This window comes from Oncorhynchus mykiss, chromosome 17 (assembly GCF_057628025.1).
Source record: "Oncorhynchus mykiss isolate SJ-2025 chromosome 17, ASM5762802v1, whole genome shotgun sequence".
NCBI classification, from domain to species: domain Eukaryota; kingdom Metazoa; phylum Chordata; class Actinopteri; order Salmoniformes; family Salmonidae; genus Oncorhynchus; species Oncorhynchus mykiss.
Window position 1 is genome coordinate 44,204,747 of NC_143038.1, and position 25,119 is coordinate 44,229,865.

Genomic DNA, 25,119 nt, shown 5'->3' on the forward strand with positions numbered 1-25,119 from the left:
ATCTGGACTGCCTGTGATGCTGCTTCATCATATGCGTGGAACTTGCAAGTGTATATGGGGAAGCCAGATTGCAGAGCCCCGAACAAGAATCAAGGGACGCGGGTTGTCCTGAACATGACACAGGGACCCAGTGGCCACAACATCACATGCGCTAACTTTTTTACTTCGCACAAGCTGGGACAGGAGCTCCTCAAGAGGAAGCTGACGATGGTGGGAACAGTACGAAAAAACAAGCCAGAGCTCCAACCTCAGCTGTTGTCTTCTTGCTTTCTTCCTCCCATTGCTTCTCTTATTCACCTGCATTTGTACTGCAGCACTTTACCAGACTTACATGGAAAGTTACGTAATATTATACAGAATGACCAGTAGGCTAAGAGACCAAATATGACAACTAGTGTCCCAGAAAACATGCTGGTTACTCTCCTCACTACAAACGTTTTGTATAGTCACTTCTTCAAAGTTAAAACCTCAGTTTTACCTGCCTTAATCAACAAATGTAGGACGATACATTGAATAACTTTCAAAGATGATAAATAACAATAAAGATACAGTAATGTTGTTCGAAAAACAAGCAACTAATGTCATAGCAACCACCGTCCTTAACTGACCCGTGATAAGGTTCTGAAGTGAAACAACCCTGTGATGTTGACATGCACACTGTGACTATTGGAAATGTACAGTACAACCCCTGGCACAAGTCTCACGTTTTGCTGCTTTATATGGAATTTAAATGCATGACTCACTGATCTACTATAAAACCTAGCCTACATCACAATTGTAACTACTTCCCAATTTCAAGGTGAAGAAAATAATATGTTGAAATAAATACAAATGTTTTGATTAACTAGTTCAAGATGACCATGAGTAAGCAGATTTGACCCCATAAAATTAACAATAAGCCTATTTATAAACTGGTTGGTTCAAGCCCTGAATGCTGATTGGCTGAAAGTATACCACCGGTATGACATTTACATTGGTAATCAGTTTATAATAGCAATAAGGTATCTCTGGGGTTTGTGGTATATGGACAATATATCACGGCTAAGAGCTGTATCCCTGCACTCCACATTGTATTGTGCATAAGAACAGCCCTTAGCCATGGTTTATTGGCCATATACCACACCCCCCCGGGCCTTATGACCCACAGTGGACCCCAAAAAATAGTGGTCACTCTCACATGCCCATTATTTGAAATTATGACATCATTACACAAGAAAGAATTTCAAGTGGCATCTATCATCATTTACTGAGTCAGATGTGTCCAACTGTCTACATTCCCCTATAAAAGTCAATACTCTCTCAAAATAAATGGATTATCTGATTTACTGTAGGATTCCTTGTTACAGTTGTCCCAATCAGTCATTACATTCTATATTTGCTTGTTGCATAAACAAGACCATAGATACATTATGATGATATGGAAAATAGGGAGGAAGAGGAGGGGGAAAGAAGAGGAAGCTAAGCAAGTAACAGTAATAGCAGATTATCACTATTGTAAACCTGTTGCTATTTATCTACATAACAGACACTGTCCAGTAGTATGCAAAAAAGACTGCATGGATGAAGTGTGACTTTACAGCAGAGCAGTGGCTTGATAATGTTCCCTGCCCCAGTTCCCTTTGGACAGAGAGAGGGAGAAAGGGAGAGAAGGAGCGAGAGTGGTGGAATGGGATCAGAGTGCGTGTGAGCAGGAGCCAACCCAATTAGAGGAGTATATTCTCAGCATAGTGTGAGAGGAGGAGTGGGGCTGGGGGCCGGGGTCTGGGGGTCGGGGCACATAGGAGTAGAAGGGATAGAAATAGATCCCTGAGTGTCACAGTGCACCCGTCTGTGTCTCCTGTGTGTCAGTACTGTAAACTGACTGCAGCAGGTCCTGCCCGACAGACAGATAGCACACAACACAGACCTACAGGCAGACAGACAAGCAAGCGACAGACAGACAGACAGACAGACAGACAGACAGGCAGGCAGGCAGGCAGGCAGGCAGGCAGGCAGGCAGGCAGGCAGGCAGGCAGGCAGGCAGGCAGGCAGGCAGGCAGGCAGGCAGGCAGGCAGGCAGGCAGGCAGGCAGGCAGGCAGGCAGGCAGGCAGGCAGGCAGGCAGGCAGGCAGGCAGGCAGGCAGGCAGGCAGGCAGGCAGGCAGGCAGGCAGGCAGGCAGGCAGGCAGGCAGGCAGGCAGGCAGGCAGGCAGGCAGGCAGGCAGGCAGGCAGGCAGGCAGGCAGGCAGGCAGGCAGGCAGGCAGGCAGGCAGGCAGGCAGGCAGGCAGGCAGGCAGGCAGGCAGGCAGGCAGGCAGGCAGGCAGGCAGGCAGGCAGGCAGGCAGGCAGGCAGGCAGGCAGGCAGGCAGGCAGGCAGGCAGGCAGGCAGGCAGGCAGGCAGGCAGGCAGGCAGGCAGGCAGGCAGGCAGGCAGGCAGGCAGGCAGGCAGGCAGGCAGGCAGGCAGGCAGGCAGGCAGGCAGGCAGGCAGGCAGGCAGGCAGGCAGGCAGGCAGGCAGGCAGGCAGGCAGGCAGGCAGGCAGGCAGGCAGGCAGGCAGGCAGGCAGGCAGGCAGGCAGGCAGGCAGGCAGGCAGGCAGGCAGGCAGGCAGGCAGGCAGGCAGGCAGGTAGGTAGGTAGGTAGGTAGGTAGGTATATATATAAATAGACAGACAGACAGATGGCACACTACACAGACAGGCTACAAAGGAGAAAACACTAAGCAAAGCAGTACAATTGGTCATCTAAGATTCCTAGATGTTTTGACATTGCTGTTGACTTCTTTACAGAACAGTACGGTCCATCAGATAACAAAAGTTTTTTATTGCAATCCCAGTTGAAGTTGAAGAATGTATCCCCGGGGTATATATACGTGTCACTGCAATTTCCCTTGAAAATGAACCAAATGTATCACAAAAGGAGTTGCTTCACAAGTTTGGCCCTTTCGCCTACTATATCTCTGAACAGATCCATGTTCCAGAGAATTGCAGTGTTTGCGAAAGGCTAGAAATCCCAATGAGTGCATACGGTAGTGTGCATTTGCATAATTTGAACTGCTAGAGCAATTTGCAGGTATAATTGCCTAAGCCTATACTGTAGGTCCAGAAACAAATTAGTAGCTCAGTTTGAGCCAATTTTAGAACCTGCAACTATGCTCTTACTTCTGTTCTACTAAACATGGGCAGATAGATTTTAATCCCAAACTGAGTTTTGCATCTACCTGGATTCTAAATTCTAACAGGCACAACTAGATCACACAACCAGTAATTACGGCTCCTCGGTTAAGAGGATGCATCAGATCAGCAGAATTTAAACAATCTCTTGACAACCACTCTGGAACAAAGAAATAGCATTCATTTTTAGAGCCTGAACCATTATTTTCCTGAGACAGAAAAATAATTGGCCAGTCAGTGGAGGAAATGTAATTCCATACCCCTATTTTACTGGGGAAAAACATGCATCACTGGCCACATAATCTGTTCTGTCAGAAGGAATTGTTCCTTTACACCAGCATGTGGAATTTGTGTGTGTGTGGGTGTGTGCATGTACGTGTGTGTGCGCGTGCACGTGTCTGTGCTGCATTATGTTTAATCTAAATTGCTAACAACTTTCTTTCAAGTTGTGGTTTAGAGATTAAATTGAGTACGATAGTACATTACCAATAACAGTTCTGAATGTACTAAGCAAAATAGAATTACATAATTTGTTAGATACTGTCTAATTCACGTAACTTCATTTCACATATTTACTAAAAAATGACAAGTTCTACTTTTTTCAATTTGTTCTTTGCAGAGTAGAAGGCAGCAACATTATTTTTCTTAGAGATTGAGACATGATTGCAAACAACCAGTTCATATGTAGTGTGCATCAACCCAACCCAGCCCACTCCATCCACACTCCCTCCACACTCCCATAGAAGGTGGCAGAGCCCAACATCAGTCCCTGGCCAGTCGGACATTGATGCTACTGCAGCACTTCCCCATACTCTTAAAGAAGGGAGCGATGGCGATGTCCAATACACTGCCCCACACAGTCTGAACCCAGTGCATGTTGATCAGGAAGAGCTGAATAAAGGGCATGATCAGCCTGGAAACAGACAAACAGACAAAGAGTGAGCATAAACAGGCAAGGTCAATGTCACTTTAAGATCATTTAGGGTTCTATTCAATCTGTAAAGCTGAATCGTTACAGATTCCATGATAGAAATGTAAAGGTAATTTCCGATTGAGCCGACATACTGTATGCAGCGTTTACCGTGAATGCAGTCTCTGCTAAAGTGGCAACATTGCCCTTTAAATTTAAATCTCGCTGTAAAGCTGAACATCCACAATACAGATTGAATAGAGCCCTTATACTATACACCATGCATTGAAACCCCAAGCACATCGTTCAACTCCATCAAGCACTAACTGAAAACATTGAGTAGATCACGTCGAAGGAGTTCAAAGGTGAGAGGACCCACCAGATATGTAGGCAGCTGAAGACAGCGAAGAGGATCCCTGCTACCAGAGAGACGGGCACGGCCAGGAGGAGGGAGATGAGCCGGTAGCACCAGAGACGGGACACCTCAAACAGGGCGTGGCTCCACAGCCACACCTTATCGAAGCTCCGCACCGAGGGGGGCTCTGCTATCACGTCCTCAAAGGTCACCTCAGGAGAGACAGAGTCTACAGTCAGTCTGGGCACGGCCTGGTGGAAGCTCTCTTTAGCATGGGGCTTTAGTGAAGGTCTATGTATAGGTATGGTCAGAAAAAGGAGGTTCTCCATAAAAACTGTATTTTCTCACCAATAACATTCAGAACTTGGATGCAGGGGAACCATAGAACCATTGTAGCACTTACTTAAGTAACCACATTACAATGAGATTTAAGGCTCTATTCAATCTGTATCACTGAAGTTCAGCATTACTGTGTGATTCAAATTTAAAGTCAACGTTCCCATTTTAGCAGAGACGGCATTCACAGTAAACGCTGCATATGTCAGCTCAATCGGCAATTACCTTTACATTTCTATTGCCCAATCTGTAACACTTCAGCGATACAGATTAAATAGAGCCTTGAAGTGGGAAAGGAGTACTGATCTTTGAGATGACATACAAGGCACAGTTCTAACTGTGGCCACACGAGGTCAGCATCGCTCAACACTGCTTTCCAACATCAGATTCCACTTCGTTGGATGGCAGATCTTCCTTCCTATTGCCTCCAGATGTATGTCCAGTGTACCATTAACTATATGGGAATTAAGATAAACGAGTGCTCATCTCAATAAAATCCTAGGCAGTTAATCCATACCACTGAACAATGTATACATTATACAGACATTGCATAACAAGTCGACCATTCACGGCTCATGGTGTACACAGCACTATGTATGCGACCAAAATCTTTCCAAATTAGTTCCTATCTCAACTATAACATTTCCAGAGTATGTCAGAACATCATTATGTGATTGTTTCCATAGTGTCTCTCTTACTTCGTCCCTGTGTTTAAACCTCCCCTTCCGTTATCTGGAGTCAACAGACAGAGGATGTGTGGTACTGTATGTGGAGTATGTGCAAACACATGTAGTGCTTTTATCTCCCACAGAGTACATTCTGTCTAAACCTACACTTTACAGTGGCTTGCGAAAGTATTCACCCCCTTTGCATTTTTCCTATTTTGTTGCCTTACAACCTGTAATGAAAATAGATTTTTTGAGGGGTTTGTATCGTTTGATTTACACAACATGTCTAACACTTTGAAGATGCAAAATATTTTTAATTGTGAAACAAACAAGAAATCAGACAAAAAAACAGAAAACTTGAGCGTTCATAACTATTCACCCTCCCAAAGTCAATACTTTGTAGAGCCACCTTTTGCAGCAATTACAGCTGCAAGTCTCTTGGGGTATGTCTTTACAAGCTTGGCACATCTAGCCACTGGGATCTTTGCCCATTCTTCAAGGCAAAACTGCTCCAGCTCCTTCAATTTGGATGGGTTCCGCTGGTGTACAGCAATCTTTAAGTCATACCACAGATTCTCAATTGGATTGAGGTCTGAGCTTTGACTAGGCCATTCCAAGACATTTAAATGTTTCCCCTTAAACCACTCTAGTGTTGCTTTAGCAGTATGCTTAGGGTCATTGTACTGCTGGAAGGTGAACCTCCGTCCCAGTCTCTAATCTCTGGAAGACTGAAACAGGTTTCCCTCAAGAATTTCCCTGTATTCAGCGCCATCCATCAATCCTTCTATTCTGACCAGTTTTCCCAGTCCCTAACGGTGAAAAACATCCCCACAGCATGATTGGCTGCCACCACCATGCTTCACTGTGTGAATGGTATTCTCGGGGTGATGGGAGATGTTGGGTTTGCACCAGACATAGCGTTTTCCTTGATGGACAAAAAGCAACATTTTAGTCTCATCTGACCAGAGTACCTTCTTCCATATGTTTGGGGAGTCTCCCACATGCCTTTTGGCAAATACCAAACGTGTTTGCTTATTTTCTTCTTTGAGCAATGGCTTTTTTTCTGGCCACTCTTTCATAAAGCCCAGCTCTGTGGAGTGTGTGGCTTAAAGTGGTCGTTTGGACAGATACTCTAATCTCTGCTGTGGAGCTTTTCAGCTCGTTCAGGGTTATCATTTGTCTCTTTGTTGCCTCTCTGATTAATGCCCTGCTTGCCTGGTCCATGAGTTTTGGTGGGCGGCCCTCTCTTGGCAGGTTTGTTGTGGTGCCATATTGTTTATTTTTTTTTATAATGGAGTAAATGGTGCTCCGGGGGATGATCAAAGTTGTATATATTTTTTTATAACCCAACCCTGATCTGTACTTCTCCACAACTTTGTCCCTGACCTGTTTAGCGCGCTCCTTGGCCTTCATGGTGCCGCTAGCTTGGTGGTACCCCTTGCTTAGCGGTGTTGCAGACTCTGGGGCCTTTCAGAACAGCTGTATATGTACTGAGATCATGTGACACTTAGATTGCACACAGGTGGACTGTATTTAACTAATTATGTGACTTCTGAAGGTAATTGGTTGCACCAGATCTTATTTAGGGACTTCATAGCAAAGGGGGTGAATACATATGCACGTCCCACTTTTCCATTTATTTACTTTTTTACTTTTTTGAACCAAGTAATTTTTTTTCATTTCACTTCACCAATTTGGACTATTTTGTGTATGTCCATTACATGAAATGCAGATAAAAATCTATTTAAATGACAGGTTTTAATGCAACAAAATAGGAAAAAATGCCAAAGGGGATGAATACTTTTGCAAGGCACTGTACCTCACTGTTTACCGGGCTGTGCTGCTGTGTGTGTCAGTTACCTTTAGATACTTGTTGACTCCCCTTGGGTCCCTGTTCTTGACCAGAGACCTGATGTCACTGTGGGTGGAGTCCTCCTCCTGAGCTGGTTCCTCTGCCTCTACCTCCACTACTTCCTCCAGTAGTCCCTCTGCAGTGTGCCTGCCTGGAGGGATCCCCTGCTCCTCTATGTCCTCCAGGTCTAGCCTGGTCTCAGCTGGTGTACGCCCCGTGGTCATGGTGTGTGTGCCTCAGTGGCATGCACCCTCACTGGGCTGGGAGAGCGGATGAAAGGGGGTCGACCACCATAGACCAATCCCACTCCTCTCGCCTCAGCAGCCCAGTCACTGGCACCTCGGTGGGACATAGTGGATGGGTGACTGCATCAGTGCATACTCCCTCAGTGTGGAATGCCCAAATTGGCTTTCACAGGCCCATAACTTATGACATTCTACAGCTAATTTGACCTGTGTGATAACTTTCCTAAACAAGGAGCTGTTCACCACATTGTAAAATTTGCGAATGATATACCAAAAATATCTGAGGCATACGTGTTGATATGAGTGAGTCCATTGACAGCACTGCGCTAATCACAATGCTGCTTTGACCTGTAAATCATTACAAAATACATAGTGAGACAATGATGTCTTAAGGGCATAAACAAATGTCAGTCAATGAATTGGTTCAATAGATCCACACCTAGCAGGTTTCATATGGATGTGCTGTTATTGTGTTGTCAGTGGCAGATGTCATGCCGGGGATGTAATCTGCATCACCTGGTTGAACAGCACAGGAGACAGAGCTGACACAGTTTGTTCATCAGTCTGCAGCTAGACATGGAGCGCCAGCAAGCTACCTGTTCAGAGCCTTGTGATAGAGCTGTTGTATGGCTCCATAGCGCTCTCTGTTGGCCAAGACTTTATACTCAGTTTTTTCTATTTAGAGGCCTTTGAAACATGATTGCCAAAAATGCAAGCTGACAGGGTGAATTATAATTTATGCACATCAATATTTGTTTAACTGTATGACTACCAATTGCTAGTTACTGTAAAGACTGCTCAAAGAGCAGCTAAATATACAGACAACAATAATCATCAAACAAGCTATGACTTGATGATTTAGTGTACTGAATGGAGTTTCTCCCCCTGGTATTGATGGGTGGATCGGTTTTACAGCAGCCATTCTGGAGGAGGGTATTGAGACTGGATGTGATGATTGATGTCTGGTGAAACCATGGTGATGGAGTGCACCAGGCAGCTTGGTGGGTGAGTAGCACAGGCAGAGGCTTTGCTTTCAATGCCTGCTATTTCTCTCTGCGGCAGAGAAAAATGATGTAGCCTAACTCAATCCGTGTGGCTTGGTTTATCTGTCATATTATATAATCAAATCATGTGTTTAGCATGATAGAAACATTGAATTACTATTAACCAAGCAGGCAGCCCTTTGTGGCCCACACCTTTGCCAGACACTACTCCATATTATCTATGTACTGTAGATCGTCAAAGAGAGGGGCTGTGGGTAAGTACCACCAGGTGGCTACAGGGCTAAATAGACAACTGTCTGAATTCTCTCTGAGCACATTTTCCCCTACCAGCTCTGGATTCCCAGGGAGCTTTAAGGGGAAAATCTGTTTTCTCCGACCTTTGGACCCATTAGCAGATCGTCTGTGTGTGTGTGTGTGTGTGTGTGTGTGTGTGTGTGTGTGTGTGTGTGTGTGTGTGTGTGTGTGTGTGTGTGTGTGTGTGTGTGTGTGTGTGTGTGTGTGTGTGTGTGTGTGTGTGTGTGTGTGTGTGTGAAATAGAGGCCAGAGAAGGTTAGCGCTGACTGCTGGCCTTTCGCCCATACGTCTGTGCCTCAGACCACGCGTGTGCGCGCGTGTGAGTGTGTGTGTCCTTGCGTGTCTGTGTGATTTCCCCCTTGTCCCTGATCCCCTCAGTGATTGCACCCAATAGATGAAGCAAACCAGACAGAGCAAATCATTTCCACGCTCTGATTCGTTCATGGACACTATATTCCCCTCCTTCCACCCACTGTTTGGCCATAATTATATCAACAGACACATAGAAGTGTGCATCAAAAGAAAGAGGTGTGTGTGTGTGTTTGTGTGTGTTTGTGTGCGGGTGCGTGCATGCGTGAGGGTGTGTTTGCACATCCGTCTGTCCATGCATCAGTCTGTGATTCTACATCTAATGACCTGTTGACAGTTGTTTTCTACATGCCGCCTCCCGACTCAGGCCTGATTGGCTAGCGATCAACTCTAACAGAACCACTCTGAGATCAAACCCCCTCCTCCCTGTGACCCCTCCATGGGGTTATGGATTAATACCCTTGGACCTTATAGAGACCCACATGAAAAAATATTATAGTATACTATGGTATAAATACTATAGCATTCACTGTAGTGTTTTTTCCGTAGACTTTACCGTAGTATACTGTTGTATTTACAGTTAACTATAGTATAAATACTGTAGTAAAAGAAAACTAATATATACTATAGTAATTAATGTAGTGTTTTTGCAGACTGTAATGTTTTTGCAGACATTACTGTAGTATTTACTATTGTGTTTTTATTGTATTATCTTTGACCTAGAAGTGGAGGCTTTCTCCTTGGAGAAATAATGAAAGAGCACATTTTCCATAACTAGTTAGTTCAGCACTTCTGCTCTTTTCTATAACTTGTATGGAAAACAATATGGTCTTTACATGGCATGTAGGTTTCTCACAAATGTGGATATGGGGGAGGGGAATGGGCAGGATATATGCAAATTAAATACTGTCGTATTTATTATAGTAAAAAAAGTGTTGTGTTTTGGATATTTACTATAGTATTCTACACTATACGACAATATTCTATAGTATGCACTACACTTGATCGAGGGATACTACAGTGTGTAGTATAGTATTATACAGTATACTACAGTTTACTACATATAGTAAGTACTGTAGCATTTTATAGTGAACTTTAATTTGGGGACATTCATTTGTCCCCAAATTAATGTAATTGGTTCAGAGTTTGTTTTGATATTTTAACCTGCGTGTCGTGATCGCGTTTGGTGTGCATAAATGTATGCACGATGGCGCATGCGCGCAGACGGTTTGGTTTCCGTGCTAGCCGAATACATTTAAACTCAGATATTCACAATTCCGGATATTTAATCCTAGTAAAAATTCCCTGTCTTAGGTCAGTTAGGATCACCACTTTATTTTAATTAAGATTGTGAAATGTCAGAATAATAGTAGAGAGAATGATTTATTTCTGCTTTTACTTCTTTCATCACATTCCCAGTGGGTCAGAAGTTTACAAACACTCAATTAGTATTTGGTAGCATTGCCATTAAATTGTTTAACTTGGGTCAAACGTTTCGGGTAGCCTTCTACAAGCTTCCCGCAAAAAGTTGGGTGAATTTTGGCCCATTCCTCCTGACAGAGCTGGTGTAACTGAGTCAGGTTTGTAGGTCTCCTTGCTCGCACACGCTTTTTCAGTTCTGCCCACAAATTGTCTATAGGATTGAGGTCAGGGCTTAGTGATTTCCACTTCAATACCTTGACTTTGTTGTCCTTAAGCCTTAAGCCATATTGCATATTTGTCCCCATGTGCAGTTGCAAACCGTAGTCTGGCTTTTTTTTATGGCGGTTTTGGAGCTGTGGCTTCTTCCTTGCTGAGCGACCTTTTAGGTTATCTCGATATAGGACTTGTTTTTCTGTGGATATAGATACTTTTGTACCTGTTTCCTCCAGCATCTTCACAAGGTCCTTTGCTTTTGTTCTGGGATTGATTTGTACTTTTCACACCAAAGTACATTTATCTCTAGGAGACAAAAGGCATCTCCTTCCTGAGCGGTATGACAGCTGCGTGGTCCCATGGTGTTTATACTTGCGTACTATTATTGTTTGTGCAGATGAACATGGTACCTTCAGGCGCTTGGAAATTGCTCCCAAGGATGAACCAAACTTGTGGAGATCTGTCTGATTTCTTTTAATTTTCCAATGATGTCAAGCAAAGAGGCACTGAGTTTGAAGGTAGGCCTTGAAATACATCCACAGGTACACCTCCAATTGACTCGTATTGTCAATTAGCCTGTCAGAAGCTTCTAAAGCCATGACATTTTTTTCTGGAATTTTTCAGGCTGTTTAGAGGCACAGTCAACTTCGTGTTTGTAAACTTCTGACACACTGGAATTGTGATACAGTGAATTATAAGTGAAATAATCTGTCTGCAAACAATTGTTGAAACAATTACTTGTGTCATGCACAAAGTAGATGTCCTAAATTACTTGCCAAAGCTATAGATTGTTAAGAAGAAATTTGTGGAGTAGTTGAAAATTAGTTTTAATGACTCCAACCTAAGTGTATGTGAATTTCCAACTTACTTCCAAAATACTTGTGTGGGTGTGTTTGATGATCTACCGCCCTGTTCTTCCTAATACATCGACTGGTCATTCATACAACCCATGTTACATGATAATAAGCAAATTCTCCTGTTCCACGGCGATGCCAGACAACATGCTGTTTTTCATTATTTGGGAACAAACTGCCCTGAGTCTTCCCTTGTTTGTGATAGCCCCAATCCAGATAGGGAGAAGGCCATAAAATGACACAGTGTCATCACTCCCAGACCGTTAACATCACTCAGTAATGATTTTCCATTGGACATTCACTATTTCTCTCTCACTGGAACTGTCACTATAGTGGTCCACATCTTCATGTATAGGTTAAATCGCCTTCTGAGTCTTATTCTGGCCTGTTTTTCCACTCTATTTGGATGGTAATAAGGCTCTGTCTGTCTGTCTGTCTTTAGCTAAAGCCTGTTCACACTTAGGAACAGGCTTTGCAGGTGTGGTTCCATTGCGCGCACTGAATACATTTAATTCAACTGCTGAAAACCCTCTTACTTGCTGGGCAACAGATTATCTCGTGGAGTTTTCATTCAACAGGGTTTTCAGTACATTTATTTTAAACCATCCCTTTAAATACGTGTACCTTTAATTCAAATTTTCTCGACAGACTCATTAGATTAAATCGAGAGAACGGGTTTATAATATTAGGGATCAATTAAATAAAGCCATCTAAATAAATGCATATTCGTCTCTTTTTCAACACCAATTGGTAGATTTAAAAATACTCTGATCTTGTAGATTATTTAGGGTTAAAAAACAGGTAAGAAAACTTTACACACAAAATAAATTGATGAATCGAAATACAGTTATAAATTGCTATATTTAATTGTTTAATCCATTAAATATTGGAAGGTGAGAAAAATGTAAAGCAGGGGTTGAACAATTGTCAAATCTACCCTAATAGTCTCACTAATCATTGAACTGTGATGACAACGCCCAGTCCTCTTGACAACAACAGTCACCGCGTTCCATGATGATTCAAAAATGTCTCAAATTATTGCACAACTTGTAATATGTTAGCCTAATATGATCCCCTATTGATAGTGATCCTCGGGAGACCAACCACGTAAACGTGACAGAGGAAAGAAAGGTACACTAATAATGTAATGGAATTATGCAAAATTGAAGGAAATTAAAAACTAAATTGACAGTTATGAATGTATGTGGGCATTACTGACGTTGGCTTCCGAAAGTGGCAAAAATGTAAAACAATTCAAATTGTACTTTTTTTAACAGAAGCCTATAGTTTGAGGACATAGTTATAAGGACATACAATTTAAATTCTGCATAAAGGCACAGGATTTCATACTTCACTATGGCAAAAGGGCATACATTTCTGTTATGTTGATATGCTTTCAGTTTGATGAAATATGACTGGTTTAACATTTGTCTCCAATGATCATGATGTAAAATAGATCTAAAACTATTTTCATTTATATTTACAATTGCAAAAAAAATTAAGCAGATGTTTTTCCACTTGGAACCGACCGGCTGTTCGACCTTATTGATGGTTTCCTCGTCCTTAAAAGTGGTTGAATTATTGGGAATGAAGTCAAAGTCAGAATATGCATATCCGTAAACACACCTCTGCCACACTTCCATTTCTGTGATCTCCAACCAAAACAAATAGCTGGCTGGCACAACCTTTTCCCCATGCTTAAGATCAAGGTCAGAATACTGTATGTGTAAAGAGAAAAGTGCATAAAAAGGGAATTAAGTTCCATTTACTCACACCTAACTCGGTTCTGAATTCCTCCCTATATGAAGAGCATGCTCCTCGCTCTCTCCCTCTGCTCTCCCAATCTGGATCTGAAGCCAAGCATCAGCACTGCAGCAGAGGACCTTCTTGCTATGTGTCCCTGCCTCACTGCATTTCCATGGTGACAAGATATGGCTGGGGGGCAGTATTGAGTAGCTTGGATGAATAAGGTGCCCAGAGTAAACTGCCTGCTACTCAGGCTCAGAAGCTAAGATATGCATATTATTAGTAGATTTGGATAGAAACCAATTTGAAGTTTCCAAAACTGTTTGAATGATGTCTGTAAGTATAACATAACTCATATGGCAGGCAAAAACCTGAGAATAAATCCAACCAGGAAGTGGGAAACCTGAGGTTTGTAGTTTTTCAACTCATTGCCTATTGAATATACAGTGTCTATGGGGTCATATTGCACTTCCTAAGGCTTCCACTAGATTTCAACAATTTTTAGAACCTTGTTTCATGCATCTACTGTGAAGGAGGGAATGAGAGCTCTTTCAATCATGTGTCTGGCATGAGCTGATCACACAAGCTCCCGTGAGAGGTAGCTGTGTTCCTTTTCCTTTCTAAAGACAAAGGAATTCTCCGGTTGAAACATTATTGAAGATTTATGTTAAAAACATCCTAAAGATTGATTCTATACACCGTTTGACATGTTTATGCGAACTGTAATGGAATATTTGGACTTTTTGTTTGACCTGCACGTAAGGAATTTGAATTTGAAGGCGCGAACAAAAAGGAGGTATTTGGACATAAATTATGGACTTTATCGAACAAAACAAACATTTATTGTGGATCTGGGATTCCTGGGAGTGCATTCTGATGAAGATCATCAAAGGTAAGTGAATATTTATAACGCTATTTCTGACTTTTACTGACTCCACAATATGGCGGATATCTGTATGGCTTGTTTTGTGTCGTACTCAGATAGTGTCGTACTCAGATAATTGCATGGTGTGCTTTTTCGGTAAAGTTTAAAAAAAATCTGATACAGCGATTGCATTAAGGAGAAGTTTATCTAAAGTTCCATACATAACACTTGTATTTTCATCAACATTTATGATGAGTATTTCTGTAAATTGATGTGGCTCTCTGCAAAATCACTGCATGTTTTGGAAGCAAAACATTACTGAACGTAAATGCGCCAATGTAAACTGAGATTTTTGGATATAAATATGAACTTTATTGAAGAAAACATACATATGTTGTGTAACATGAAGTCCTATGAGTGTCATCTGATGAAGATCATCAAAGGTTAGTGATTAATTTTATCTCTATTTCTGCTTTTTGTGACTCCTCTCTTTGGCTGGAAAAATGACTATGTTTTTCTGTGACAAGGTACTGACGTAACATAATCGTTTGGTGTGGTTTCGCCGTAAAGCCTTTTTGAAATCGGACACTGTGGTGGGATTAACAACAAGTTTATCTTTAAAATTGTGTAAAATACTTGTATGTTTGAGGAATTTTAATTATGAGATTTCTGTTGTTTGAATTTGACGCCCTGCACTTTCACTGACTGTTATCATATCGAGCCACAACAATTAAGGCTATATCAGTATCCCTTTTTGATTAATGGTGGATGCTTCCATTTTGACATCTCCATGATGCTGTTTTGACGTTGTATACTAGTTTTGCCTCTAATCCCTTGCATTGATATACACAGTTGAAGTCGGACGTTTACATACACATTAGACAGATACATTGAAATTCACAATTCCTGACATTTAATCCTAGTATCAATTGTGCATAAAAAGTCTTAGGTCAGTTAGGATCACCACTTTATTATAAGAATGTGAAATGTCAGAACAATAGTAGAGAGAGGGATTTATTTCAGTTTTTATTTCTTTCATCACATTCCCAGTGGGTCAGAAGTTTGCATACACTCAATTAGTATTTGGTAGCATTGCCTTTAAATTGTTTAACTTGGGTCAACCGTTTCTGGTAGCCTTCCACAAGCTTCCCACAATAAGTTGGGAGAATTTTGGCCCATTCCTCCTGACAGAGCTGGTGTAACTGAATCAGGTTTGTAGGCCTCCTTGCTCGCACACGCTTTTTCAGTTCTGCCCACAAATTGTCTATAGGATTGAGGTCAGGGTTTTGTGATGGCCACTCCAATACCTTGACTTTGTTGTCCTTAAGCCATTTTGCCACAACTTTGGAAGTATGCTTGGGGTCATTGATGCCATCTATTTTGTAAAGGGCACCAGTCCTTCCTGCAGCAAAGCACCTCAACAACATGATGCTGCCACCCCCGTACTTGACGGTTGGGATGAGGTTCTTTGGCTTGCAAGTCTCCCCCTATTTCCTCCAAACATAACAATGGTCATTATGGCCTAACAGTTGTATTTGTTTAATCAGATCAGAGGATATTTTTCCAAAAAGTACGCTCTTTGTCACCATGTGCAGTTGCAAACCGTAGTCTGTCTTTTTTATGGTGGTTTTTCAGCAGTGGCTTCTTCCTTGCTGAGCGGCCTTTCAGGTTATGCCGATATAGGACTCGTTTTTCTGTGGATATAGATACTTTTGTACCTGTTTCCTCCAGCATCTTCACAAGGTCCTTTGCTGTTGTTCTGGGATTGATTTGTACTTTTCGCACCAAAGTACATTTATCTCTAGGAGACATAAGGCGTCTCCTTCCTGAGCGGTATGACAGCTGCGTGGTCCCATGGTGTTTATACTTGCGCACTATTATTGTTTGTGCAGATGAACGTGGTACCTTCAGGCATTTGGAAATTGCTCCCGAGGATGAACCAGACTTGTGAAGGTCTACAATTGTTTTTCTGAGGTCTTGATTTCTTTGGATTTTCCCATGATGTCAAGCAAAGAGGCACTGGGTTTGAAGGTAGGCCTTGAAATACATACAAAGGTACACCACCAATTGACTCACATTATGTCAATTAGCCTAACAGAAGCTTCTAAAGCCATAACGTAATTTTCTGGAATTTTCCAAGCTGTTTAAAGGCACAGTAAACATAGTGTTTGTAAACTTCTGACCCACTGGAATTGTGATACAGTGCATTTTAAATTAAGTGAAATAATCTGTCTGTAAACAATTGTTGGAAAAATGACATGTCCTGCTCAAAGTAGATGTCCTAACCGACTTGCCAAAGCTATAGAGTGGTTGAAAAGGAGTTTTAATGACTCCAACCTAAGTGTATGTAAACTTCCGACTTCAACTGTATATACTTACACATGACACATTGTTTTTCACTGTAAAATGGATAGAATTATTAGAAAAGATGAATTGATTTTGTAACTATTGTACCGATGCTTGTCACTTTATTTAAATAATGTGTTATCGATAGAACGTTAATAAGAACCTTTACATGGCCGCTGTAAAAGGTGAAAATATCAGTATTCCTACAGCATTCCTCACTGTTCATTGGAAACATCAGTAAACTCAAATAAATGTTATTTCAGAACATATAATTCATGCAAACAAATCATCAAATAATCATACATTTTTACATAAAGTTTTGTAATGAAACAACAGTAAAGGGTAATGTCAATGAAATTCTGTAACAATAATTTTATATTTCTCATTAAAACAACAACACTATGATCTTGTGTTGGAGACATTACCTGAATAAATCCCATTATACCAATAAATAATAAGCCCTTACTCAGAGGCATACATGAAGTATAGTATTTTGTCTGAGCATGTAACCGGATCAGAAAAACCACAGGGCCATTTTGACGTTAACTAGGCCCCAGAGTTTGTCTTGGTCAGGTCACAAACTCTGGGTGCTACGAGGATAGAGGGCTGTCAAAATTAATAGTCCATATTGAAGTGAGTTGTCCATTGTGTTCAGCCATGCTCCTCTGGTATCTGTCCAGGGATCCTGACCCCCTGGTCCAGAGTGTTCCTGGGGCTGGAGTTGGCGCCGCTGGAGCGCGTGTCGGCCGTGTTGCTGGACCTCTGAATGAACTGGAGGAAGTTCTCCTGCAGGGAGCCCTCGTGGCTGGAGGTACCCAGCTCCACCGGCCTGGAGGAGCAGCAGCGCCGGAACTTGACCAGCTCCTCCCTGATTTGCCTGTTGAGCAGGCCATAGAAGAAAGGGTTGACAGCGAAGGAGGAGTAGGCCAGCCAGGTAACAGCCTCCTCCACATCTCCGGGGCTCTGCAGGGATGAGCTGAAGGACAGGTGCAAGTGGAAGGAGAAGTAAGGCAGCCAGCAGAGCAGGAACTGACCTACAATGATCACCAGGGTGAGGGCAGCCTTACCCCCGCTGAAGGCCATCTCAGGGGATAGTCTCTGGGGCAGGCTGCGGGTGGTTGTGATGATGGTTGTCTGGCTGTTGATGGAGTCAGAACGGTTGGGACGTTTGGCCGGGTTGGACGAGGCCCATGTGGTAGGTGTGGGTGTGTGCTGCAGGGCGGCCGAGCGTGCAACCTTGTACACATTACAGTAGACTGCGAAGATGACCACGGCTGGTAGCAGGAAACACATCACGCTGAAGAGCACAGCGAACACCTTCCTCAGCCGACTGTGGCTCCAGTGGAGGGAGCAGTGGTTGGCAGCGATGGAGCTGTGGGCCCCGTAGGCAGGCCAGCCAAACAGGGTGACCAGGGCCAGCAGGATGGACTTTACCCAGATGAAGAGCATGACGCCAATGGCCAGGTTGATGCTCATCTTCACCTCGTAGCGCATAGGATGGACGATGTAGTAGTAACGCTCCACACTGATGGCGGTGATGGTGAGGATGGAGGCACAGATGAGGAACACGTTGAGGAAGATGTAGACCTGGCACTCCAGCACGGTGAACACCACAGTGCCGAAGAAGGGCGAGTTAGAGATGATGCCCAGAGGCATGAGGAGGATGGCACACAGCAGGTCCACTGCACACAGGTGGCACACAAAGGCAAACCTCTTCAGGTGAGGGGCGCGGGCTATGGCCACCATGACTCCAGTGTTAGCCAATAGGGCGATGAGGTTAAGGGTCACCATTGCAAACAGCCCAATCAGATCCTTGATCTGAGACTGGGAGCCGGTGACCACTCCCACCTCTGCAGGAACTGTGGGGTTGGGTCCCCATAGGCTGGTTGTGAGGTTGGCCCCTGTGCGATTGGGAGTAGAAGCCAGCATCGGACCAGACTTCTCCATAGTTCACAGAAGACTAGTCATCATTACAGCAGCAGGCCCCATTGCAATGTTTAGTTTCTCCTCTTTTTAGGATATGTCCTGTTAGACAGACAAAAACACAATTACAAAAATTATATGATCTTGAAATGTCACCAATCATATACAGAACATGGTTGCCATATTCTCAGAATATGATATGTTAATATTCTAGACACGTTTCATGGGAATGTTGCAAGAATATTCCTGTGTATCAGGCATCAGGATGTTGCCTGACGGTCCCAAAGAAACGTTCTCCCCCAAAAATAATTTTCATCATTACACATCAGACCTTGTTACTGTGGCTGAGCCAATCAACACTCTGATTGGTGAAGCACTGATCCATTCACAGCTCTTTGTTTGTTGGCAAGGTTAGGGACACACACAAACAATGCTTTTAACATACTGTTTTCAACCTACGTGTTTGACACACTGTGACATACATGATTACATTGCGCATGTTCATTTATACAGTAAATATTATTCAACATGTCCTCACTTGGGATTTGAATTCACAACCTCTTGGTTAACAGTATTCCGATCATCCTGCTACACCACCATGTCTGTGTCCATTATCAGTTAATCTGACTATTCTCTCATCATTGATTTGATTGACTTATTTCTGCAATTTTAGGGCTTTTTTGTATAGTTGTCTAATGTTGGTGGGGTATATAACCCTGTTTTAATGCAACTCCTGAATCACCATGATCAATAAAAGTGTGTATTTTTGTGTGTACTTTAACAGGGCTGAGACTAACATTTAGGATAAAAGTAAGAATAGCTGCGTCTATGTCAAAGCAACTATCTCCCATCCAGGCCAATCCTACACTACACTACAGTATGTGTGTGTACTGAAGATAAGAGAGGGAAAACAAAGACTTGTTGTAAGCCTGAGGGTTTCAGTTGCTCACTACCTTTGTTCATGTCCAACAGCATGTCACAATACTCACCAATACATTTATCTGAGTCATCTCTCAAGTCTACATTTATTGATATTCTTTCTCAACTATATAATTTCACTTTGATTAGAAAAACTTGTCGAAACACATCAGTCTGATATAATTGAATATAATAACAACGTTTAGCCAAAAAGAAAACAAAGCAAATTAATTTGTAAAATGTTGGATATGATTACATTTCTAGAGCATCTTAGTCATAAGGGGATCCCTGCCCTGGCCTGAAGCCCCTCTAGTTCACTGCTTGGAGGTTATTGGACAAGCCAAACTACCAGATCACATGGACGTAAAACCATTAAGAACTGAGAATACATGCATTTTTACTGTTTTGATAAGAAGTTACAAGATACAAGTTGATTCAGATAAAGCACTGACAACAGTTTGTCTGAAACATATAATCCTTACTCCTTGCTACATTGTGTGTTTGTATAGCATGGATTTGGGGAACACAAAATAGATCATAGTAATGGCCACATTAGATACGGTGTGGGGCACCAAGCCAATTGAGTGATTGTGATGTTGTTACCCATAAATGCAGGGTTATGTAAGTCTGCTCTCTTTTCGATCCAAACACTGACCAACATCAACCTTCCACTCACATAGGAAATCTATCCTTGCCTTTTGACTTACTAAAGTCGTTGTTTTTTTCTCTCAGAAGGGTGTGTTTACTTTAGACAGGAGAAAGAGTGAAACACTTCTCAGAATTTCTCCCTCGTCCCATTTCCCAGTAACATGGCGGAGACACGCTTGAGTCTTTTACTTTCGGTTTTGAACCACCAACTTCAAACAGCTGAAAATACATTATATTTTTGTTGTTGAAAATATATTTCACAGCGATTTAGATGGTACAATGACTCGCTACACTATAAAGTGCTTGTATTCTCACATAAACTCAAATTGAGGGAACAGTAACATTTTGGCAACCAGGAAATGACAGAGCAGCTTTCCCATTCTGACAACAAATGCCATCCTGGCAGGAGAAATCAATATGCAAATATCATAGTCAATCACAACACTGGCGGGTAAGACATACTGTGAAACATTATAATTCCACTATTACTGCAGATATATTATGGACATTTTCTAAAATTACAATGCAAAAAAAAAAATCCTATGTGTGGTACCTTTAAGAAAATAAATCAAATCAAATCAAATTGTATTTGTCACATGCGCCGAATACAACAGACCTTAGAGTGAAATGCTTACTCACAAGTCCTTAACCAACCATGCAGTTTAAAGAAAACCTCCCCAAAAAAGTCAGAGATTAGAAAAACAAATAATTAAAGTGCAGCAGTAAATAACAATAGCGCGGCTATATACAGGGTCTATATACAGGGGCTATATACAGGGGGTACAGAGTCAATGTGTCAATGTGCGGGAGCACCGGTGTCAAGGCAATTGAGGTAATTATGTACATGCAGGTAGAGTTATTAAAGTGTCTATGCATAGATAATAACAGAGAGTAGCTGCAGCGAATGGGTGGGGGGGGGGGGGGGGGGGGGAGTCTGACAATTTTTAGGGCCTTCCTCTGACACCGCCTGATATAGAGGTCCTAGATGTCAGGAAGCTTGGCCCCAGTGATGTACTGGGCCGTACACACTACCCTCTGTAGTGCCTTGCGGTCGGCGCAGATGCCATACCAGTCAGTGATGCAACCCGTCAGGATGCTCTCGATGGTGCAACTGTAAAACCTTTTGAGGATCTGAGGACCCATGACAAATCTTTTCAGTCTTCTGAGGGGGAATACGTTATGTCGTGCACTCTTCATGACTGTGTTGGTGTGCTTGGACCATGTTAGTTTGTTGGTGATGTGGACGCCAAGGAACTTGAAGCTCTCAACCTGCTCCTCTACAGCCCCGTTGATGAAAATGGGGGCTTGCTCGGTCCTCCTTTTCCTGTAGTCCACAATCATCTCCTTTGTCTTGATCATGTTGAGGGAGAGGTGGTTGTCCTTGAACCACACAGTCAGGTCTCTGACCTCCACTCTATAGGCTATCTCATCGTTGTTGGTGATCAGGCCTACTACTGTTGTGTCATCAGCAAACTTAATGATGGTGTTGGAGTTGTGCCTGGCCGTGCAGTCATGAGTGAACAGGGAGTACAGGACGGGACTGAGCACACACCCCTGAGGGGCCCTCGTGTTGAGGATCAGCGTGGTGGATGTGTTGTTACCTAACCTCACCACCTGGGGGTAGCCCGTCAGAAAGTCCAGGATTCAGTTGCAGAGGAAGGAGTTTAGTCCTAGATTCCTTAGCTTATTGATGAGCATTGAGGGCACTTTGGTGTTGAATGCTGAGCTGTAGTCAATGAATTACATCCTGGTAATTCCCCTGCGGCCTTGTGGATGTTGACCTGTTAAAAGGTCTTACTCCCATCGGCTGTGGAGAGCGTGATCACACAGTCATCCAGAACAGCTGATGCTCTCATGCATGTTTCAGTGTTACTTGCCTCAAAGCGAGCATAGAAGTTATTTAGCTCGTGTCACTGGACAGCTCTCGGCTGTGCTTCCCTTTGTAGACTGTAATAGTTTGCAAGCCCTGCCACATCCTACGAGCGTCGGAGCTGGTGTAGTACAATTCGATCTTGGTCCTGTATTGACGCTTTGCCTGTTTGATGGTTTGTCGGAGGGCATAGCGGGATTTCTTATAAGCTTACAGGTTAGAGTCCCGCTCCTTGAAAGCGGCAGCTCTACCCTTTAGCTCAGTGTAAATGTTGCCTGTAATCCATGGCTTCTGGTTCGGGTATGTACGTACAGTCAATGTGGGGATGACGTCCTCATTGATAAATGATTGATAAAGCCAGTGACTGATGTGGTGTACTCCTCAATGCCATTGGAAGAATCCCGGTACACATTCCAGTCTGTGCTAGCAAAACAGACCTGTAGTTCAGTAATCTTTGCTTGTAAAGGTAGTTTAGAATTATTTTCCCTCTGGTTGCACATTTTACATGCTGATAGAAATTCGGTAAAACTGATTTATGTTTCCCTGCATTAAAGTCACGAGCCACTAGGAGCACCGCATCTGGATGAGGGTTTTCCTGTTTGCTTATGGCGGAATACAGCTCATTTTGTGACATTTTAGTGCCAACCTCACTCTGTGAGCTACAAAGTTACAGCTACAAAAATACAGATGAAAACTCTTTAGGTAGATAGTGTGGTCTACAGCTTATCATGAGATACACTATCTCATGCGAGCAAAACTTTGAGACTTCTTTAGATATCATGCACCAGCTGTTGTTTACATAAATGCATAGGCCTCGCCCCATGCCTTACCAGAGGCTGCTGTTCTGTCTTGCCGATAGAGTGTCTGTTCTGTTCCAGCTGTATGTTCTTAATGTCGTCTTTCAGCCAAGACTCTGTGAAACATATTACAGTTTTTAATGTCCCGTTGGTAAGATATACGTGCTTTCAGTTCGTCCCATTTATTTTCCAGTGATTGAATGTTAGCTAGCAGAATGGAAGGCAAGGGCAGATTAGCCACTCATTGCCTGATTCTCGAGGGCACCCCAATCTTTTGCCTCGAACTCTCCGTTTCCTTCTGCAGTGAATCATGGGGATCGGGTCCTGGCCGGGTGTCTGCAGTATATCCCGACTCATTGAAGAACTCCTCGTCCAATTTGAGGAGAATAATCCCCGTTCTGATGTCCAGGAGCTATTTTCTGGTCATAAGAGACAGTAACAGCAACATTATGTACAAAACAAGTTATGAACAATGCAAAAACACAAACAAAATAGCATGATTGGTTGAGAGCTGATAAGACGGCAGCCCTACCCTTCGGCGCCAGTATGTTTTACACTGAAGGGCCAGTGACCTGTGTTCAATGGCTCTTACAGACAAGCACTTTTTTTTGAGAGACGTGAGTCACTCATGCTTGTCCCTCCGATGTCCCCCTCACTATCCCTCTGGTTCCATCTCCTCCCTGCCATGTCAGCTCGATATGTCACTGCACAGCTACTGTCAACTGGGAAACACACTGAGATGAAGTCAGTTAAATCTGCTTCAATGTGAATAAATTAAAAAGCATTTTCTTAAAATTTACATTTTGTTCATGGATATTTGACTAGAAATGTAGCTAAATATGGATGTATAGGCACACTTTTGGTAAAGCTGTGTATTATGAGTGATAATAGATGGAATAGAAGAAACATTTGTTATATTTCCCTTCAGGATAATTATATTTTACTGAAAAGATGAGTAATTTCTTAAGAGCACATACACATAAGACATACATTGGACATTTACATTACCTTTACTTTGAAACACATAACTGCAGTATGCATGGACCTGAAGCAGAAAACCCATTCCCCCCAAAAAACAATAACTTAAAATAGTTTGTTCCCTCAACTCTCAGCTCGTCAATGACAATGTGATGAGACGTTCAAGTGATTACAATGTATGTTAAAGAGCACAGTGCATCTAACAGAATGTACACCTGTTAGCTATGCATCCTGTGGCGGATGTACTGTATGTTATGGAGATGGGAAAATGTGTAAAATGATCAAATAAGTCTCATAACCTACCCATAATATTAGATGATATGTCCAGTCCAATTCAAAGAAATAAGATTTTTTTGAGTCGTACTTTCTGGATATCCCAAGGGTTGTTTTAGTGAGGAAACCTCAGATGAGTAGACCTGAAAAAGTCCTAGTAGACCAGTTACAGTGGGTATTTCCACTGGATGAGCAGGACAAGTTCCACACTGGTGAGGGTTCCAGGTAGAGGTAGCCAGAGTGGGTTGTCCAGAGGTTTTGAAGTTCAGTGTCTATTATAGGTGTACTCCAGAGGGAATATCCCTGGTCCAAACCAGGCTGGGGTAACAGAGGGACACTGGTGTAAGAGATGGTGTGTAGAAGCTGTTGATCACTTCACTTCCCTCAGGATAGTGTCTAAGTCCCTGATAGATGTGAGAGGATGCCCTTTATCTCTCTCAACCCTCCTCCTTTCACTCTATCACTGTGTATGGCAGTGACTGTCACACATTGTGAGCTGTGTGATTTTTTTTCAGACAGACACACACTCCACTGTCCCCTCAGAAGTCAGGTCTTCCCAGGGTCCTAGAGCTCACCAAATCACAAGACTAGCACCAGCTGTGTGGTAACAACTGCAACCGGAATGTACAGTACATGTTGACATGGCCTTTTCCAAAAATGTGTTATTTATTGTATTATTTAGAGTTTAGTTATTATTATTTTTTACCAAATGTCACATTACGCAGAGTGAAGGTTAGTTAAAACAATTTGGTATAATCTTTTCCTGAACTATCATCTATTCATTTAGTAATTGAACCAGCTGTGGTGATGACAATTATATTAATCTCTGGATGACAATGTTCAAAATTGAGTGTTAGGAAGAAACTGTAATGGCAACTTTGTGTGTTGGTGTTACTGTTTAATGAAATGCTGTAAGTGTTGTGTGAAGAATGGGATCACCAGATCCAACTGAGTATATACAGTGTATTGCAAACATGTTGGGCAACAACCACTAAATAGTGTCAACCAACAGTGACATCAAAAGCGCTGAAGGTATAACCTTAGTTATTTTGCACAAAACACTGGGAGCAGGGCACATAATATAACTAAGAAAAATCTAGATGAAAACCTGCAGAGAGAGATATGCAACAGACAGAGGTCTGACA

At 42.6% G+C, this 25,119-nt stretch overlaps 2 protein-coding genes across 3 annotated transcripts; both read right to left on the minus strand.

The window, feature by feature from the left end:
- Positions 1–2,778: 2,778 nt before the first annotated feature.
- LOC110495180 (caveolin-2) lies at positions 2,779–7,621 on the minus strand. Of its 2 annotated transcripts, XM_021570499.3 has the most exons (3): positions 7,278–7,621; positions 4,438–4,625; positions 2,779–4,061 (listed from the first exon to the last, which is right to left on the minus strand). In XM_021570499.3, exons 1-3 carry the CDS (start codon positions 7,491–7,493, stop codon positions 3,911–3,913), a joined length of 555 nt encoding a protein of 184 aa, XP_021426174.1. In that variant the 5' UTR covers positions 7,494–7,621; the 3' UTR covers positions 2,779–3,910. The 2 variants fall into 2 exon arrangements, with proteins under 2 accessions (XP_021426174.1, XP_090061817.1); XM_090205691.1 differs by lacking the exon at positions 4,438–4,625 and having other exon boundaries at positions 7,278–7,568.
- A 9,046-nt stretch (positions 7,622–16,667) lies between these two features.
- Positions 16,668–24,476, minus strand: gpr61l (G protein-coupled receptor 61-like). The gene is made up of 2 exons (XM_021569207.3): positions 24,005–24,476; positions 16,668–18,592 (listed from the first exon to the last, which is right to left on the minus strand). Exon 2 carries the CDS (start codon positions 18,512–18,514, stop codon positions 17,219–17,221), a length of 1,296 nt encoding a protein of 431 aa, XP_021424882.1. The 5' UTR covers positions 18,515–18,592; positions 24,005–24,476; the 3' UTR covers positions 16,668–17,218.
- Between the last annotated feature and the right edge of the window lie 643 nt (positions 24,477–25,119).

Bases quoted from the DNA above. Each gene is read 5' to 3' on its own strand.
- LOC110495180 (XM_021570499.3), bottom strand. From the start codon at position 7,493: ATGACCACGGGGCGTACACCAGCTGAGACCAGGCTAGACCTGGAGGAC. The intron at 4,626-7,277 runs GTAACTGACACA...GTCTCTCCTGAG, and splicing joins GAGTCAACAAGTATCTAAAG to GTGACCTTTGAGGACGTGAT. The intron at 4,062-4,437 runs GTGGGTCCTCTC...GTCTGTTTCCAG, and splicing joins TTCAGCTGCCTACATATCTG to GCTGATCATGCCCTTTATTC.
- gpr61l (XM_021569207.3), bottom strand. From the start codon at position 18,514: ATGGAGAAGTCTGGTCCGATGCTGGCTTCTACTCCCAATCGCACAGGG.